The sequence below is a fragment of the Odontesthes bonariensis genome, chromosome 22 (assembly GCF_027942865.1).
Source record: "Odontesthes bonariensis isolate fOdoBon6 chromosome 22, fOdoBon6.hap1, whole genome shotgun sequence".
Lineage (NCBI taxonomy): Eukaryota > Metazoa > Chordata > Actinopteri > Atheriniformes > Atherinopsidae > Odontesthes > Odontesthes bonariensis.
In genome coordinates, this window is record NC_134527.1 from 18,851,803 (window position 1) to 18,869,834 (window position 18,032).

An 18,032-nucleotide genomic window follows, 5' to 3' on the forward strand; every position below is an offset into this window, starting at 1 on the left:
CGGCCCTTTATCCTGATCCGCAGCTGCCCCCCCCCCGGATATGTGGACAGTGATAAATATTTTTATTCAATGTGTTCACCAACTCTAATTCCGTTTACAATGGTTCAGTGAAAGTTGATTAAAGTACAGATCCCCATATTCTATTAGAGGGTATCAATATATACACATTGTAGAAACATTTAGGGATTAGAGCCTTTTGACATGCAGAACAAAGGCACAAGAGATCTCATGTATTTGGAGAAATAGGTTAGAAATAATGTGATCATTCTTAATACTTTTCTCCTTTGCAATTGTTCTAATATACAATCATTGTAAATATTATATTATGATGCTTCGCTTTGCTTTGCTTTTCAGCATGTGAAATGCTGACTTCAGGTGATTATCTTCAACACTGAAGAATATTTCACTTCCTGATCTTCAAAAACTCCTGGGTTGCTTTTGCAAAAAGATGTGGGTCATTGTACTGTCAAATCAGCTTTTCTGCATTTGAATCTGAGCAGACAGTATAAGCTTCAGAATTCAACTGCCTCTGTCTTCTCTCACATTATTAATGAACGCTACCAACACAGCACTGCTGGACACCACAGTCTCCTCTATACTCTTTTCTTACTGTCATTCTTGTACAGGTTGATCTAAGTTTTATCTGTTCAAAGAAAGCTGTTCTGTAGACACCTCACCTGGTCTTTCTATTCTTAAGGCTTGTGAATAGTTTGTACCTTGTCCTGTATTTCTTCCTCTGAAGTCTTCTTTCTACAGTCAAACTGGATAAGATGTTTGTCTCCTGTCTCCTTTACCTGGATCTAGTTAATTCATTTTTAATTACCTTGTTAAGTTTCCTGTGATCATTCACCACTGCCGTCTTCTGTTGATGTTCAGGCTATTTATGCTCTTTAAAATGTATATATGTGTATATATATATATATACATTAATAACTATTGATTTGGCCACTTATAATAGTTCTGCTATGTCTCTGGTGTTTTGTTTTTGCAGCCTATGGATGGGCGGTTTCACTTGTACTCAAAAAGGGACATATGCTTTGTTAATGCAGCTATTCCCCTGTAGGCTATAAGCACTGAAAATTGGCACATTTTGTAACTTTCTGTTTGTACCTTTGAAGTACAATTCTGCATCCTTAGTGACAAAAGAGTATACCTAAAGGACAATTTTTGCACCTTCACATAATACCTTTCTCTGAACTGTAACTTTATGCACAGAAAAGAAACCCTTATTTCAGACGAGGTTGACTGCATCTCCGACTGCATGTTCCGGGTTTGCAACAAGAACTTCTAAATGCAAGTGTCACACCTGGAAACCTTTCAGTCCTTTGACATCCTTTAACCAATGAGAAGATAACACGTGTTGCCCACACTTATCCATGAAATGCCTTTAAGGTCCACTGCCCAATTAAACTTTTACACTTGAAAAAGGAGGTTTGTGCATATTCAGTGTGAGCACTGTTGAATTAAAACTGATATTCTGTACTTTCATCACATATTCATTTAGTGACATGTATGACATACATTGTAATGAACAGCTAAAACACATAAACTGGCAAAAAAAAAAGAGAAACAAATAAGCTCTTAATATGTGTGCAGTGCCTGCTGTGTGTTTTTGTTGATTTTTGCCCAATTTGATTAAGACGGATCTACTTGTTTTGGGTTCATATGAGTCATTCTGGTCGATTTAATTATGTGCAGCTCATTCACAATTGTTTTTTGTTTGTTTTGTTTGTTTGTTTTTTAAACTTTATTAACAATTATATACATAACAAAACTGTTTAGCCAGGGGAATAAAAAATATACTGTATATATATATATAAAAGTATAAATGTACAAAGAAACGTATAGAAGCATCATGCATATAAATTGTATCACTGTAGAGAAAAACATATTATTTAAATAAAACTTTTTCCAAAATAAAGTTTGTTTTTAAAGCCTTAGGCATTTCTAAACCATTGATGTCGGTGCTGTATTGATATAGTTCTCTCAAAAAAAAGTGTAAAATTTGGTTTGCTGTCAGTCCATTTCCTTTTGTGGATATGAAATTTACCTAAAAATAAAACAAGTTATACAAAAAAAATTAAATCCTTTTCCATTTGGTTATTTTCAAAGTAAAGAAAAATGTCCTTTTCGTGTAAAAGTATTGAATGTCCAGTTTTTTTCTTCAATAAAATGTTGTACATTCAACCAAAACACTTAACAATATAAACAGTGAAAAAATAAATGTGCAATAGATTCATCATACAAGCCACAGCTCATACACAGTTGACAGCTCAACGACCACATGCTGCCATCTAGCGGCGAAAGATCGCTGTGACGACGCAAATCATCACACCTGTTGATCTGTAATTCACGAGGCTGCCGGCTGAGCTGTGCGCAGTGGTCGCGTGTCACAAAGTTTGCTTTGAGAACATTGACAGTATTAGTCAGCAGTGACGGAGGAAGGGGCGATGTGAGACAACATCCGCACACAGTGTTTGAGGAGCAGGAGCCTTTCAAAAGTAGTCCACACTGATTGAGACGTCAAAAACCAGCTGTGCAGAAACACACGGTGAAACCTCCAGTGAGATCAGCGATTCTCTAAAACTCACCCGTTATGTCCTCGGGAATGAAATGTCTCAAATAAGTCAGACCACACCGACAAATCTGACTGAAACTTACCCTGTGACAAACTTGACTTTGGTTGTCCTTCTGCTCATTCCCTGTGTGGTCATTCTGCTTCTGCTGAACTGCTTCTTCCTGGGTTACAAGATAGTGATCCTGTCAAAGAGGAACAGCAGACAGGAGCGGGGGGACACAGAGGAGATGCTCTTGAGGTCCACCCTGCCGAGAATCAGGGTGTCCGACGTGGCCTTCTCCCCGCTGCAGGACCAGATGAGAGCATACATGTCTCTGTCGGAGCCTGTCCTGCAGCACCCTGTCACTTCTTCCAGGGCGTCATCCAGGGAGAGGGCCGGGATGAAACACAGGATCCGGCTCCTGAGGCCCGATGGTGCAACCGGCTCAGGGTCCCTGAGGGCGCCAAGCACCATCCGGGCCGCTTCCTCCGCGGCTGGTTTCACCCCGAGACATGATGTCCCCCCCAGGACCTACAGCATGGGTAATGTGGGCTGGTGTAGAAGCGCCCCGGTTTTACCTCAGTCCAGTGCTTCGGAATCTGAAACCAGATTGAACCTGGTTCCACCAAACTCTCCAACTGTGAGTGGTCACAGGGACAGTGAGTAGTTGTTGTGGTGATGAAGAATGGCTTTGGTGCAGATGATTTCAGCACATCTTGTTCCTATTATCTATCAAAAGATCTTACAGTTGTGCCCATGCAGGTAGACTGACTTTGCAGCAACTGCATTCAGCCTGTGATTACATGTCTTTGTCTGACACTCCAGATAGTATACATCATATTCTCATTCAATCTGCTCTCTCAATAGAAGGGTTTTTATTTGTATTTTTACTAAAGGGTTAGGGTGTTGGAGCATAAAGTCATCTTCACTGCTAAACTGTGAGTGTGCCTTTGTTCACAGCAGGAGACAGAACATGTGGGTCACATTCAGCGGAGCAGCACTTTTGAGATGCTCACAGAAGTGAACCGAGGTGCTGCCGTGCATCCGTTTGACAAAGTGGTCATGGAGTGCGAGTACACCAACCCACCTTCAGAGAGCTCCTGCCTGAACATGTCTGCAGTGGGTCCTGGACTGGACAGTGACTTTGGAGCAAGCGCAGGTATACTTCAGCCTCCTGCAGCTGGGCTGTAATCATTGTTGCTCCAACATTAATCTCACTTAACAAGTAAACTTGAAACGGGGGCAAAACACTTTTTTTTTTCAGTAATTAAGAGAATCTTACTGCAGATAGTTGAAGATGATCTTTCTGTTCAGGGCTGAAACAAGAGGTGGATTATTCAGTTAACTGATTTATCTTCAACCTTTTTGATTTGGTAGAAAAAAATAAGTTCTGTAGTACCAGGTCCTCCAATGAGATGACTTCATGCTAATTTCTTAAGAAAATGGATTCAATCTACAGATTTAGTTTCTTCAAGTTAGTGTTGATCTCTACTGCAGAGATACACTTGTGCTGTTTGGCCCCAGAAAAAGCTTCATAGCGAGGATTCAGTGTTTCATACTGCTGATCTGTGTGGACAATAAGCAAATTTTGTGCCATGACAGTTTACACATAATGTGAATCTTCCAGAGCAAACACTCACACTACTTTCAGTTGAGTAGCACGTAGTCTGTGGATATTTTAAGCACACTGGACACAAATGATCATTCAAAGTAGTGTTTTGGCGGTCTTGAAACAAGAAACATTCTGTAATGTGGACATTTCGGCTTCCCAGGCGTCTCCCTTCGGATCCTGTCAGCAGACAGTGACGGCCTGTCCAATGGAGTCCTGTCCTCAGCTCTGGAGTGGGACTATTACGACCCCTGCTACGTCAAACAGAATAATATACCCAAACATAAACACCACAGGCCTGCAATGCACATAAAACAGTACTGGGTGTAATTAGTAGTTTTAAATATTCATTTAAATACCTGTTTTACTTTGACAACCGTTTTTATTTGCATCACAAAGAATCACTCTGAATGAACACCGAGTTTGACATTATTTTCATGTATGTAGCACTCCGCCACGAAGCTTTTCCATGTTGTATCCTGTTAACTCTGCACCTCAATTTCTGTTATTGTGAAATGTTTACTGTGCACCCTTCACTCATGTTAAGTTTAAATGTAATCCCTATTTAATTTCTAATGGTTGTTCAGTTAGTTCGTAGTTTCACAAACATTCATATTCATAAAGATTGACATCACTGTTAGAAACGCTTTGATTCACTCAACCAACAGACGGGATTATTTAATAAAGCACTTTTCAGATTCAATTGGATGTTTTTTTTTTTATCTTTCCAGTTAAAATAAATATGACAGAAGAACAAATAAAACATAACCTAAATTATTGTAAAAATTACAGAAGGCATCTAGGGCAGTATTCTATTGTACAATGGTTTGATTCTGGCACGTCCCCACAGGCATGTTTTAATATTTAAGGTTCAAGTTTTCTCACTGCAGCATCTGTAGTTTGCTACTTGTGATCACCAGAGGGCACTGTAGTTTAGCTCAGATTTATACTGGGTCTTTATTTTCGATTTGTCAAATATGAGCAATCTCAGGAAAATCATTTGGAATTTAATGCAGAGAAATCCTTTATTCATGCTCAGACAATAGTTAATTGTATTCGATGTACAGTCCTGGCGGATTGGAAGATTTTCATGTTTTTTTCGTTTGATCTGCTTGACGTGTGTATGCAGATTAATATTTTAGCATGAAACTGTATTTTTCATGATTTGAATTAGCTCAATGTTTGCATGTATGAAACTACTAAATGAGAGCACCACCAACAAGGAAAATGGAAACCAAGTATCCAAATCATAAACAACAGCACGACAAACAAAGAAAGACAACTTTGGCAGTTAGCTGGAATACTTTATTCTCCGTTAAGAGATATCTGTACATTAAAGATCAAGTGCCACTTGAATGTTTTAAGTCCATAGAAAGTATAACTGATGTTGTACTATGCAAACAACCACACCAAAAATTGCAACTTTACTCAAAGCTGGAGAGGAAAGTCAACACGATCTGCTTGAGCTTGGCATCAGAAGCCTCAGAGATTTGGCCATCAGCCCTGCAAACAAGAGGACATGGATGACAATAAATACCCATATGGGGAAAAAAAAAATTGCGCATTTGCCAAAAAAGATGCTTAACGTACCTAATAGCTGCCAGCAGATCTTGGTGCTGGCTCAGTATGTGCTGCAGGAACGCCTTCTCAAACTTTGTGATCTTGCTCGGCTCCATTTTATCCAAGTGTCCCCTCACGCCAGCATAAATGACCGTTACCTGCTCTTCAATAGCCATTGGAGCTGAGAGGTGAAAGAATACATGCAATGTGAGACAAGAATGGAATCCGTAATCCATGAGAGATGCTGAAATAAACCGTTCCACTCACAGTACTGGCCCTGTTTGAGGAGCTCTGTCAGACGAACGCCGCGGTTCAGCAGCTGCTGAGTGGCAGCGTCCAAATCGGAACCAAACTGAGCGAAGGCAGCAACCTCACGGTACTGGGCCAACTCCAGCTTCATGGTGCCAGCCACCTGATGAGGAGCAGGAATTGGTAAGTTGACATGTAAAGATTTTCAATGTGACAACAACTGGGAGATAATAAGGACGAACCTGCTTCATGGCCCTGGTTTGGGCAGCAGATCCAACACGTGACACGGACAGACCGACGTTGATGGCTGGACGAATACCCTTGTAGAACAGCTCAGTCTCCAAGAAGATCTGTGGGAGAAAATGGCATTTGACAAACTAATTTGAGACTGGTTTTATTAAGATACAGCACCGCAGGTCACCCGCTCACCTGTCCATCTGTGATTGAGATGACATTAGTTGGAATGTAGGCTGACACGTCACCAGCCTGTGTCTCAATAACAGGAAGGGCTGTGAGGGAGCCTCCGCCGAAGTTGTCGTTCATCTTAGCGGCTCTCTCCAGAAGACGGGAATGCAGGTAGAAGACGTCTCCTGGGTAAGCCTCACGACCGGGAGGACGACGAAGCAGCAGGGACATCTGACGGTAGGCGACAGCCTGCAGAAAGAAGCAAGCAAGGTTGGATTCGTTCTTCTACTTTCTTAAAATCCTCTGCAGCACGCAGTTTTCTGCGTGTTCAAAGTCCCACAAAGCATCAGATGAGAACCTCACCTGCTTGGAGAGATCATCATAGATGATCAAGGCGTGCTTGCCGTTGTCTCTGAAGTACTCTCCCATGGAGCAGCCAGAGTAGGGAGCCAAGTACTGCAGCGGAGCAGCATCAGAGGCAGTAGCGGACACCACAATGGTGTACTGCATGGCGTTGGCATCAGTCAGCCTCTTCACCAGCTGAGCTACTGTGGATCTCTTCTGGCCAATAGCAACGTAGATGCAATACAGCTTCTTCTTCTCGTCAGTTCCGTCGTTGAAGCGTTTCTGGTTGATGATTGTGTCGATGGCAATGGCAGTTTTACTGCAACACAAATTTAAAGACTTGGCAGTGTGGATTGCAAACGATTTTTAGGTTGAATAAAATATTTTTCTCCCCATCTTTTGTGTTTGGCTTGGTCAGAAATGCAATTAGAAATTATGTCAACAACCACCAACTGTCAAAAGGTTCAACTACCAAAAACCAGCCATCTTTAGGATTGCTTTAGCAGCTGGTTGCTCTAACCACATTTCAAAGGCGCTGGAAATAAAAGCGCATACTGCCATGTGCTAAAATATTCCCTTTGAGGAGAATCCTCTTACCCAGTCTGCCTGTCCCCGATGATGAGCTCACGCTGTCCGCGCCCGATGGGTACCAAACTGTCCACAGCTTTGATGCCAGTCTGCATGGGCTCCCTCACAGAGATACGGGGGATGATACCGGGGGCCTTCAGACCCACACGCCTGCGGGTATTAGAGCCAAGAGGCCCCTTTGAAGAGAACAGAGAATAAAAAATATGACAAAAATATAAAACTTTAAGTGACCTTTGTTGATTTCTTTGTTATATGGGATAATAAACCCAACGTTTTGGGGTAAATCATCAAACTGTTTCTTTTAATAATGATAATACTATAGCTCTGGGAGGGAATGAAGATGCAACAGCCTAACATACCTTTCCATCAATAGCATTTCCAAGAGCATCCACAACTCTGCCCAGCAGCTCTTCACCAACGGGCACATCAACAATAGCCCCTGTTCTTTTGACGATGTCACCCTCTTTGATTAGCTTGTCATTACCGAACACCACAACACCAACGTTGTCGGGCTCCAAGTTCAAAGACATGCCCTGTGTAAGAGACAAAATATTTAATAAAATAAAAATGAAACCCCGGTAGGTTCAAGGTGCCCAACTACCAATTCTGAATGCACATTTCTGATCATTATGACTTGCAAACTACTATTGATTTCTAATTGTTTAACAAGTAGATATTAAAGCAAATATTGTCAGACATTCATGCAATGCCATCAGTAGAAGGTCAGTCTCAGAGGTTTGCAGCACACACCTTCAGGCCAGAGGAAAACTCCACCATCTCCTCAGCCTGTACGTTCCTAAGACCGTACACCCTGGCAATACCATCCCCAATGGACAGCACGCGACCAGTCTCCTCCAAATCAGCGCTCGTATCAGCGCCCATGATCTTCTCCTCCAGAATGGACGACACCTCGGCCGTGCCTTTAAAGTGTGAAAAGTATTCATTGAACAAGAAACGCAAAATATGCACATCTTGCAACGCACAAATCTCCCAAAACACCTACCTGTTTTCTGGAGCCATGGGCGGGTGGTGTGCAGATTCTTGGCTCCTACACATGCTGCAGCGACATTCTTGGATACCTTTACCACAATCAATAAATAAATGAATAAGTTTTATCACTTATTTAAAAACTAGCTCATTTACATTAAGTAATCTTGTCCTAGAATTTTGAATAAACCAACAAGTACCAGAACAGTGTTTTACAATGGTGCAGCGATAAACCTTTTGTACACTAAGGTTGTAAAAGAAGATTAGAGTTTGTTGCCATTTTTTAAGCCCCGTGATGGTGCTGATGGGGAGTGTGCTTCATATATCTGATGATTATGATGAAAATACTGAAAGTAAAGCAATTAAAGAAGAAAAAACGATATAAATAAACTAAAGATTCCAAATTTGAGTTGGGGGGACTGATCAATGAGAGTCACAGTCACAGTATGAGATATAACTAAAAAAAAAAATACCGGGACGCAAAGAGAAACCCTTCTGTTGGGGAAGTAATTTGAAAAGAAAAACTCAAAGAAGCTTTCTATCAATACGAAATTTAAAGACATAACATCAAGGTAATTCTGCGTTTTCATATAATTCAAAACGTTTGCAGTTTTTGTTGTGTTGATCGAGAGACATTTAATGGCCCGTAAATCTTTATTTATGGTGGTAGAGTCTAAAGACAAAAACATATCAAACGGTTGTGCGCTTAAGTAGCTTTCTAGGTTTTTCAAACTTTGCCATTGTAAAACATAGGTGCTAACTTAGCAACACTAATGTAAAACTTGTACTGAAGCAAACTAAATATATATACTTTTTAAAATACAGTGCATATGAGCTGTGGCAGCTAACCTTACATTATAGACCATAATGAGGACTCAAAATCTATTCTTGTAGATCCCCATGACAGAGTCTAAAATACCTATAGTGCATTAGCAATCATTTGTCAGAACTCGTTTAATTCACATATGCACTATTCAGTCAGAGGAGAGCTTACTTCTGCTATGAATTGTTAAATGTACCTAATGTAACTACGAGTCAATGCAAGCCAAAATAGAGTAAGCTGACCTTCAATGCTTAATTACACTCATTACTGCACATTAGCTTACACTCTTCCGCTGACAGTTAGTAACTCTAAAACACACTGACCAGAGCTCAAATATAGAATCTACTATCACTCTGCAATAAAACTGTGAAGCTGTAACGGGGGCTTGTTGCAGTCTGTCAGCTGCGAATGAAAACAGTGGGAAAAGGCAACGTGAAGGGCCCGGTGTCCTCCAGTGCAAAGACGAGTGCGCGCACAGCAACGCAGCGGTTAAGTCTGGATAAATTTCGTTTTCATTTCAAGTTAAAATGAACGCAAATCTAAACTACAACAAGTTGAAGTTGCTTACCAATCCAGCCCTTCGTGGCAGGTTGCGGACAAGAGCCGCTGCGACGCGAACTGACAGCATGTTGGTGTCCTGTGGAGTCTGTCCTGCTCCCGGTGCCGAGAGAGAAGGATGGCGACCGCGGCAGCGATGAGTAGAAAGGTCACAGCAACCCGGAAGTACTTCAACAATTTTCTGTTTGCTTTCGTTTAAAATGAAAATATTTCTGTATTTCTTAAAGTTTAAATAAAAAAGATTTACATATAATTTAGTCTAACCGTACAAAAAGTTATGAATTTAATTTATTTATATTCATTTATATTTGATTATTTATAATAAATTCCTTATATCAAATTTCTGCATACTTTTTTTAAAGTGAAGGGGCACAATCAATATATACCACGAGCAATCAAATACAATTATACATCACTGCTTTATTTTATTTTCTAATAGGTTCAGACAAAGTTTTAAAGCATCGTGAGATTACAAGACATCAAAAGCACAGCTGCATTTGCCAAACATTACATTTTTTTACAGCTTGTTTTTCAATTCAAATGAAATAAAATTAACTAAATAAAATTAAATAAACTTCTAAGCATGACATAAAAAAGAAAATCTACTACAAAAAATGTCTTTGCTGCAATCTCATTGATCTTCTTCTCCACTGCCACGATCTTCACCTCTTTCTACCGATGGAAGCCGATCTGTCCAACGTTTTCATCATAATCTAGTCTAATGAAATAAGTCCATGGGAATACATACAGTGAATAAAGTAAATGCACATTTCTTATAACATCTCTTTACAAGTTCAAATACCTCTGGTTAAAAAATAATAATAATTTGATCATTGAAATTATTTAATCTATTAGATGTTTACGATCTATTAATCATTTTTGCCCAGTCAGGCCTAATGAAACTGATGAATACTGTGATATAGCAAAGTCATTTTTCAGTATTATCAAAGTTATATGTATCAATATGAGCCAAAACTACGTGGAGGCTTTAGCACGTACATAGGACAGAAGCACACTGACATGTTGCATTTCATATAACGTGTGCACTGGCAAGTTAGCATATTCAAACCAGGTGATCAGTCCAGTTCAGAGTTTTGAACCCCTAAACTTGCTAAATATTGATTTTCTTTTTTTTCTTTTCCTACCCATCCTGGGTGGAAGTTCCTGTAACTTCATAAGTTCATAACTAATAGTTTGTCCAAACATATTTCTCACCATTACAAAAGGAACATAATGAAATAATTGAGACAGGGGATGCTTATTATATATATTTTTTCATATTTAACTTTGACTACCAACTCCTATTCATTTTGTAATAATGTTGACCCATTGTGTTGTAATGGAAAGTTTTGCTTTTTAAGAAGCTGCTCTACTAACTGGTGTCGCACTGCTGTGCAATGCAGCCCAACCCATTAATTCCAGGACGGTCGGAATGGAAGGGAACACATGGGCGGATTTCTGCATTTTTCCAGAATCCTTTAAAATTCTTATTACATCACCAAGATATTCTAGAATAAAGTTCTCTGGTACTGTAGTGACTGAATTCTGATCATTTTCCCGACTCCAACTGGACAGACAACCCGTTCTGAATCAAGCTCAGAGTCAAGAATCAACGCATTCAAGCAAATGAGCTCTGAATGTTCAAACTGTGGACAACTGGTACCTTTTGGTTAAGTTTTTCTAATTTCACTTTTTCAAATCAACTAGTGGAAGAAACAAGAGAGAAATATGCTATGTTGCATTCATTTACTTACTCATTAGAAAAAGCACTTGCTCTAACATTGTATTAATTCATTTGACCAGTGATAGTTTAAAGGCAGACAACCCAAAATATTTTACTTTGTTGTTGCCATACTTTGTAAAAGAGCAGTTGCATTTTCCAAACTGATATTGTTAAACTCATGTTAGAGGCTTTGTGGTAAGTAGTTTGACTATTGATACATTTATTAAATAAAGAAGCTAAATTTATGATATTTTTTAAATTTGCCTCCCTTTTTATACATAGAATAATGGCTAGATTAACTTGCTAGAGAGCCATAAGAGCAATTACATGAAATACTCATGTTGTTTGTCAGTTTGTGATAATTTGATTATGGCTAACTGAGAGTTTTTTCTTCAGATTTCTGAGAGCACATCCAAAATGGGAAATGAATGTCCATCTCCCCCTGACCGCTCTCTTCAAGAAAGGTACCCACTCCCCAAGAGATACAAAATCCTGAGTGTTATAGGAATCGGCGCGTCCGCAATTGTGCTCAAATGCCTGGACAGACGCACAGAGAAACTTGTGGCAGTAAAATTTGCCAGAGGCAACGAGATTTTGCACCGTGAGGTATGACACTGACCACAGATTCACTAATCGAACTTGTGCATGCGAAGATGAATAAGAAAACACTTTTTATGCCACTCCAGGCAGCCATGATGAAACTTCTTATGGCCCAAAACCTGGATCAGCAGAACATCATCAAGTTTCACAAAGGGTTCAGGTCGAATTCTCGTCTGGTCTTCGACATGTGTGACATCAGTCTTGAGGCCTACATTGAACAAAGCCAGACCCCTATGCCTTTACAAGACGTTAGAGCAGTCATCCAGCAGGTATGGCATTAGCTAGATTGAAACAGGCCTAATAATTCCTTTGTGTTCTTTTTCTGTTCACACTGTTTCGTAAATCACTAAGATATGTATTCTAGTTGTTGGACTGTCATATACAAAGCATTTAATTAATATATCATTCCTTACTGTTGTTCTTCAAGATGGCCATTGCATTCAATGCCCTGAAAACTATTGGAGTTATCCACGCTGATTTGAATACAAACAACATTATGGTGGTGGATCGTAATACAAAACCTTTGCAGGTCAAACTGATTGACTTTGGCTTGGCCATCCACACAGGTCAAATCGGCCACAGCAGAATTGATCAAATTCCTTATTTTAGGTAAGATCAGAACAAGCTCTTTGTGTGATTCCTGTTAACAAATGTGAGGTCTGCTAACTTTACATTTATAATGCTATAATTTAGTTGGTCATTATAGGTTACATTTATTCTTCAATTTTCAATTTCAGGGCTCCACAACTCATGTTGGGGCTCCCACATACTGAGGCTGTGGATATCTGGTCACTGGGCTGTGTAATGGCGAAGATGATGTTCAAATGTTTTCTTTTCCCAGGGAAAAGACACTATGAAAACGTGAGTAATTCACCATAACTGGACGCTCTGTTTGCTTTCCCTTAATACACGTCTGTACTCCATGTATTCAATCCTCTGAAACAGTTAGCGGACAACAGTTTACATCTTGATGCACTTATAGCCTTGACTTATAGCCTTCTGTATGTAGGTTTTTGAGATTATTTGTTTCTTTTTCTATCTTTAAGATACTTCATTTTCATTCTTGAAATTAGACATGTCAGAAAAAATGAATCATCATTTAATCATCCATACCTTTCATGATCACAAAACATTTTTTTAACTTAAGGCTGATTATCATTCAATTAATTTAAAAATGCTATACATTCTAATATTCAAAATTCTAAGACTATATCAGAGGCTATGAGTTTGATATGATTACATTAAAGATTATCTTAATAATGGCAGTAATTCTTGACAAATACTAATGTGGTGCTGTGCTTTGTCTTCAGCTGTATTATATAATTGATCTTTTGGGACTTCCACCGGACCACATTATTAACACTGGTCCTAAGTCATCACTTTATTTTAAAAAGACAGACTCCAATCAATGGGTGCTGAAGGTATAATAGCCCCTATTTAAGAAAATATCTGTCTTGTTAAGACACTTCATGAATTAAGCTCTATATGGCAAATTCATATGTGCAAATCAAATATGTTAACCTTTTTACAGACACCTGAAGAATACAGGGGACAATGGCTGAAAGATAACAGGAGCTACAACTTCCGCAGTTTAGAAGAAGCAAAAATGGTAGGCCGTTAGTGGAATTCATTCATTGTCTTGTCAATATTGAGGAAGATTTCTGAATTCAGATTTGTTAACCAGGTCAACCTGGATGCTAAGGCAACTGAATGGAGGGAATGTATAGAGCTACTAAAGCAAATGCTCCAATGGGATGAAAAGAGGAGGATTACTCCCAGCAAAATCCTCGCCCATCCCTTCATTACCATGTGCTACAACAAAAACTGCATCCGTGGCCACACGTGCCGTGAATCTTCCACAAAACCACAAACTGAGCCTTGCACTACCAAAACAAATACCCCAAGCATGAGCCAGACTGAAGAGGCTTGTACCAGTAAGGCCGGGTTACAGCAAGAGAGGAGATATATATATGACAAGTAGGTGTCACTGCAAGCCACTGCAGCTTGGACAAACAGGGTTAGACTTCCACCTAATCAGTGCTGGTGACTGTTTTTGTGATCATTAATGACTGATATCATTAATGAAAGAAAAACAGCTTCTCTGTTGTGCCTGTAACTAACCCCACATATTTTTATTCAACAGCACACACAAGCCAGCAGCTCATGTCAAGTTCCCGATTCCAGTGTCAATGATGAAACTGCGATCTGGTGTCATTTTACTTCAGCCTGCTTTCGGACAATACAGTATTCACTCAGGGGACACATCTGATGAGTATTCCACCATTGAGGAAAGTTTCAAATCCTCCAACAAACAGGATGACTCTGATCCTACCCCTGCTTCTTCTTCTTCTACTTCTTCTGCAATGACAGTGGTGGACACCAACCAGGCCAATAAAGAGGACAGCGAGTCCAAGAAGAAGAAGAAAAAGAGCTGCTTCAACCTCTTCTGGTCTTGGTGGAGGAGGACATTTAGTTCTCACCGCAATACGGTCTATGTGGCAGACTCAGCAAAAACCTAATTTTCCCAAAGCTGCAGGGGTCTTAAACTAAACTAAGTCTCCTTGTGCATCCAGCACCTGAAAAAATAAACAACACATGAACACACCACAAAAAGAACCTCAAAAATATCATCCAGGACTTACAATCTATGCCTGCGCAGCGAGAATGGGACATTCTGTTACACACTGTATAACAAAGGAATGCTAAATCTCACAATGCCTGTTAGAGATGTTAGAAAGAAGAGGGTACATCAAATGAATTAGAAAAATTAGAAAACAAACCTTTTACAGTGCGCTGCCTGTGACAGTTGGGTTGTCTCACACAGCGAGTCACTAGTCCACCTGTGTCTTGGAAACCTGATGTCAACAGAGACATACAGTAAAAGTAGCTTCAAGGAGAGCAGCTATCTGCTATCACTCTCAAATCATTCTGCTGGGTTTTATATCTCCTCTGAAAGGATGTTTAATTTCCAGGTAAATAATCCTCCTGTCTACAATGAGCAACATATAAGGTCATGTTTGTTCTTACAGCTGTTTCAATTAGAAACCTTATCATCACCTGCACTAAATGCATTCAAGAAGGAAATCTAATTTTGTTAGCTCCTTTTAGTTAAAGAAAACAGAGGTATCTGTCCATAAAGGCTGAAGAGATAGAAAACACTATAAATCAACAAACTATCTTTATCAGAACAACAAAAACTCATTATCACTGGCATTGAACGAGCATCAAGTGCGAATGTTTGATGTCTATGTGAACTTTGTCAGCAAAAACATTTATAACCCCTGTACTAATCCATTAGTAAACTGTACGTGGGATTTGTACCACCTGAACTGCCTAAGCTGCTGAGGGACCTCCCATGACGCACTGAGCACCTAACTCTGCTCTTTCTTTTTAGATTTCAAATGACATTATTGTTGTCATTGACTTGTGTTGTATTGTTTTTTGTTTTATCTTGCTCAGCAGGTATCCCTGGTCTTGTGTTATGAATAGAATAGAATAGAATAGAATAAGACTCCATTCATTCCCCAGTGGGGGAAATTTAAAATTAGTCAAGTAGCTCAAAAATTTTTCTTTAAAAAAAAAAAAAATTTTTCAATTATGCTTGTTGACCACGCTTTCTCTCAACCACCAACAAGTCGGGGCACATAGCTGCCCTTAAGATGCCCTTAACCTTAACTGCTTGCACAGGTCCACGCTCAACTGACAGTTGGCATCAAAGTCAATGAGGGTTGTTGCAGATTTGGGCTGTGGGTTATCCCTTCTTTTCCAAAAATGCTTCATTAATGGCTCTTTAATGTCTAAAACCAAAGATTCTCTTACACCAACAAGGTACAGCTCTGTAAGTTAAGCTAACAGTACGAAATGATACAAACTTTCCCTAAGTAGGCGAAGTTAAAGTGTTGTCAATGTGGTGTGGAGGAATAAAAGTTAAATCAGCAAAGATAAGTAGGATAATGGGTAAATGTTGAAATACAGACAGGTATCAAACAAAACCTAATGAGACTAAAATTAAGACTCTTCCACCTGAAGTGTGTCAGGACCAGAGAATGGAGGACGCAGATGCAGGAGGTTTAAATCCAAGACTTTTATTTTGAGACGACAGATCGACCAGTTCCTCGTGAGAGAAGCTAAAAAGGGCTATGAAATATTACTCTAAGAATATACTTTCCAAAAGTGGAGAAGTATATCTATATAAAAATTATCAAAACTCAAAATCACTCCACTAGCGGAGGAGAAAACAAAAGACCATGAAACTTTACTTTTTAAAACTAAAGGTCACTCCTACTGAGGAGGAAAACAAACGGGCTATAACAAAAATTACCTCTGTAACTCTTACAGGTTCTATATTATCAAATATTACTCTAGGAAAAACAAAAATCTCTCTTACGAGGAAATACCACTGGGAACTCGGAAACGGGCTTGGGAAAACAGGCTTGGAACGAACGCGAGGATGATGCTCTATACGGGGACAGATACAACACACTGGCACAAGACAGGGGGAGACGCAGACTCTTAAGCACACAGGGGTAATGGGGAACAGGTGGAATCATTCATACAACAATCAGACTGGAACACGAGAGGAAGGGCAAGTGACCTGGAACGGTAGGGGAGTTAGTCTTTCAAAATAAAACAGGAAATGACGAGACAAGACAAAAACCCAACTTAACCTCACCACGGTGTGACAAAGTGCCTCACTTCCCATCCATTCTGACCTAAATTCCAGCTGCATTACTATTGGGATTTCAAGTCTTTATGAGAGTGCCTCCAGATTCTGAGCTTGAATTGTCCACCTTTTAACAGGATAAGTTTTCAAATACCCTCAAATGACTGCAGGGATCTGTTTAAATGAAAATATGTCAGGAAAAGCTTGTATGAATGGGTAATAACACTTTTTTTGTCAGTCCAAAATGTAATACATAATTTCCACCATTACAGCAACAACTTACTTTTTTGCTGCCACTTTTCAATGAACCTCCCACCAGCTTCCTTTTTCACTGGCACAATGGGAGCACTGCTTGAGCTGCTTTATGTGCAAAAATGGGTTATGTTTTTTCCTCAGTTTGTATTTAAAGAACATTTAACATTTTGGAATGTTGGCTTGTGAATGGAAAAAAAGATTGGAAGCAAAAAAAGAAAAGGATTGGAGACATAGCTTGGTATCATTGTGTTGAAAGATATTATGCAAAGAGGGATACACAGCTCTGCTAAATTTAGTAGAGTTCTGGCTTCGAGCCCACATGCTCATACAGAGCAGGAACACTCTGCACCTCACAGCTGCGGATGAGAGAAAGAAAATAAGAAATTAAGAAAACATTTGGATGATTCATGAAAAGAGCAAGCTATAAGATGGTTTATTTTTAACTGACATATATGAGCCTGTGGATCATATATGCTCAGTTTTCACATGATGTAAAAATTGTGACAAAATCTATATAACAGTCTAGAGACAAAAGTGCCATTAAATCAAATCAGTCTAACACATTTGTACTGGGAAAAAAAACATGTTTTGATCACTTAAACACAGATTACCTCAGAAATAAAAAATGGAATCTCATTGCGTTGCTATGCCAACAATTCCCACACTTTTTTTGTCCAAAATACCTTGATTCTTCTTCTGTTTCAGAGCTAACTTCGTATAAAAAATAGCCTGACATTGACCTCAAACAGCCCCGTGGTTTATATTTCTTATCCTATAGTACAAATATTCGATGCTGACCTCCCACATCACAAAGACCATGGAGAGACTGCTACTGCATGGACGACGCCATCATCTACCTTCTGCACAGAGCACACTCTCATCTGGACAAGGGGAAGGGTGCTGCGAGAATCATGTTCTGTGATTTCTCCAGTGCCTTTAACACCATCCAGCCCCTCAGACTGAGAGACAAGCTCGAGCAGATGGGTGTGAATGCCCACCTGGTATCCTGGATCACGGACTACTTGACAGAGAGACCACAGTTTGTCAGGTTAAAAGACTGCCTCTCTGACACTGTGGTCTGCAGCACTGGCGCTCCACAGGGGACTGTG

The 18,032-nt window shown here is 39.6% G+C and overlaps 2 protein-coding genes across 2 annotated transcripts; one reads left to right on the plus strand and one right to left on the minus strand.

Annotated features, from left to right (window-relative positions):
• Positions 1-2,613: 2,613 nt before the first annotated feature.
• On the plus strand, positions 2,614-4,497 carry hwa (huluwa). The gene is made up of 3 exons (XM_075455521.1): positions 2,614-3,198; positions 3,519-3,717; positions 4,331-4,497. Exons 1-3 carry the CDS (start codon positions 2,614-2,616, stop codon positions 4,495-4,497), a joined length of 951 nt encoding a protein of 316 aa, XP_075311636.1.
• Positions 4,498-5,450: 953 nt separating this feature from the next.
• Positions 5,451-9,821, minus strand: atp5fa1 (ATP synthase F1 subunit alpha). Its single transcript, XM_075455828.1, has 11 exons — positions 9,693-9,821; positions 8,318-8,393; positions 8,065-8,234; positions 7,674-7,847; positions 7,324-7,490; positions 6,745-7,045; positions 6,406-6,630; positions 6,219-6,326; positions 5,995-6,139; positions 5,758-5,908; positions 5,451-5,670 (listed from the first exon to the last, which is right to left on the minus strand). Exons 1-11 carry the CDS (start codon positions 9,750-9,752, stop codon positions 5,592-5,594), a joined length of 1,656 nt encoding a protein of 551 aa, XP_075311943.1. The 5' UTR covers positions 9,753-9,821; the 3' UTR covers positions 5,451-5,591.
• Positions 9,822-18,032: the final 8,211 nt, after the last annotated feature.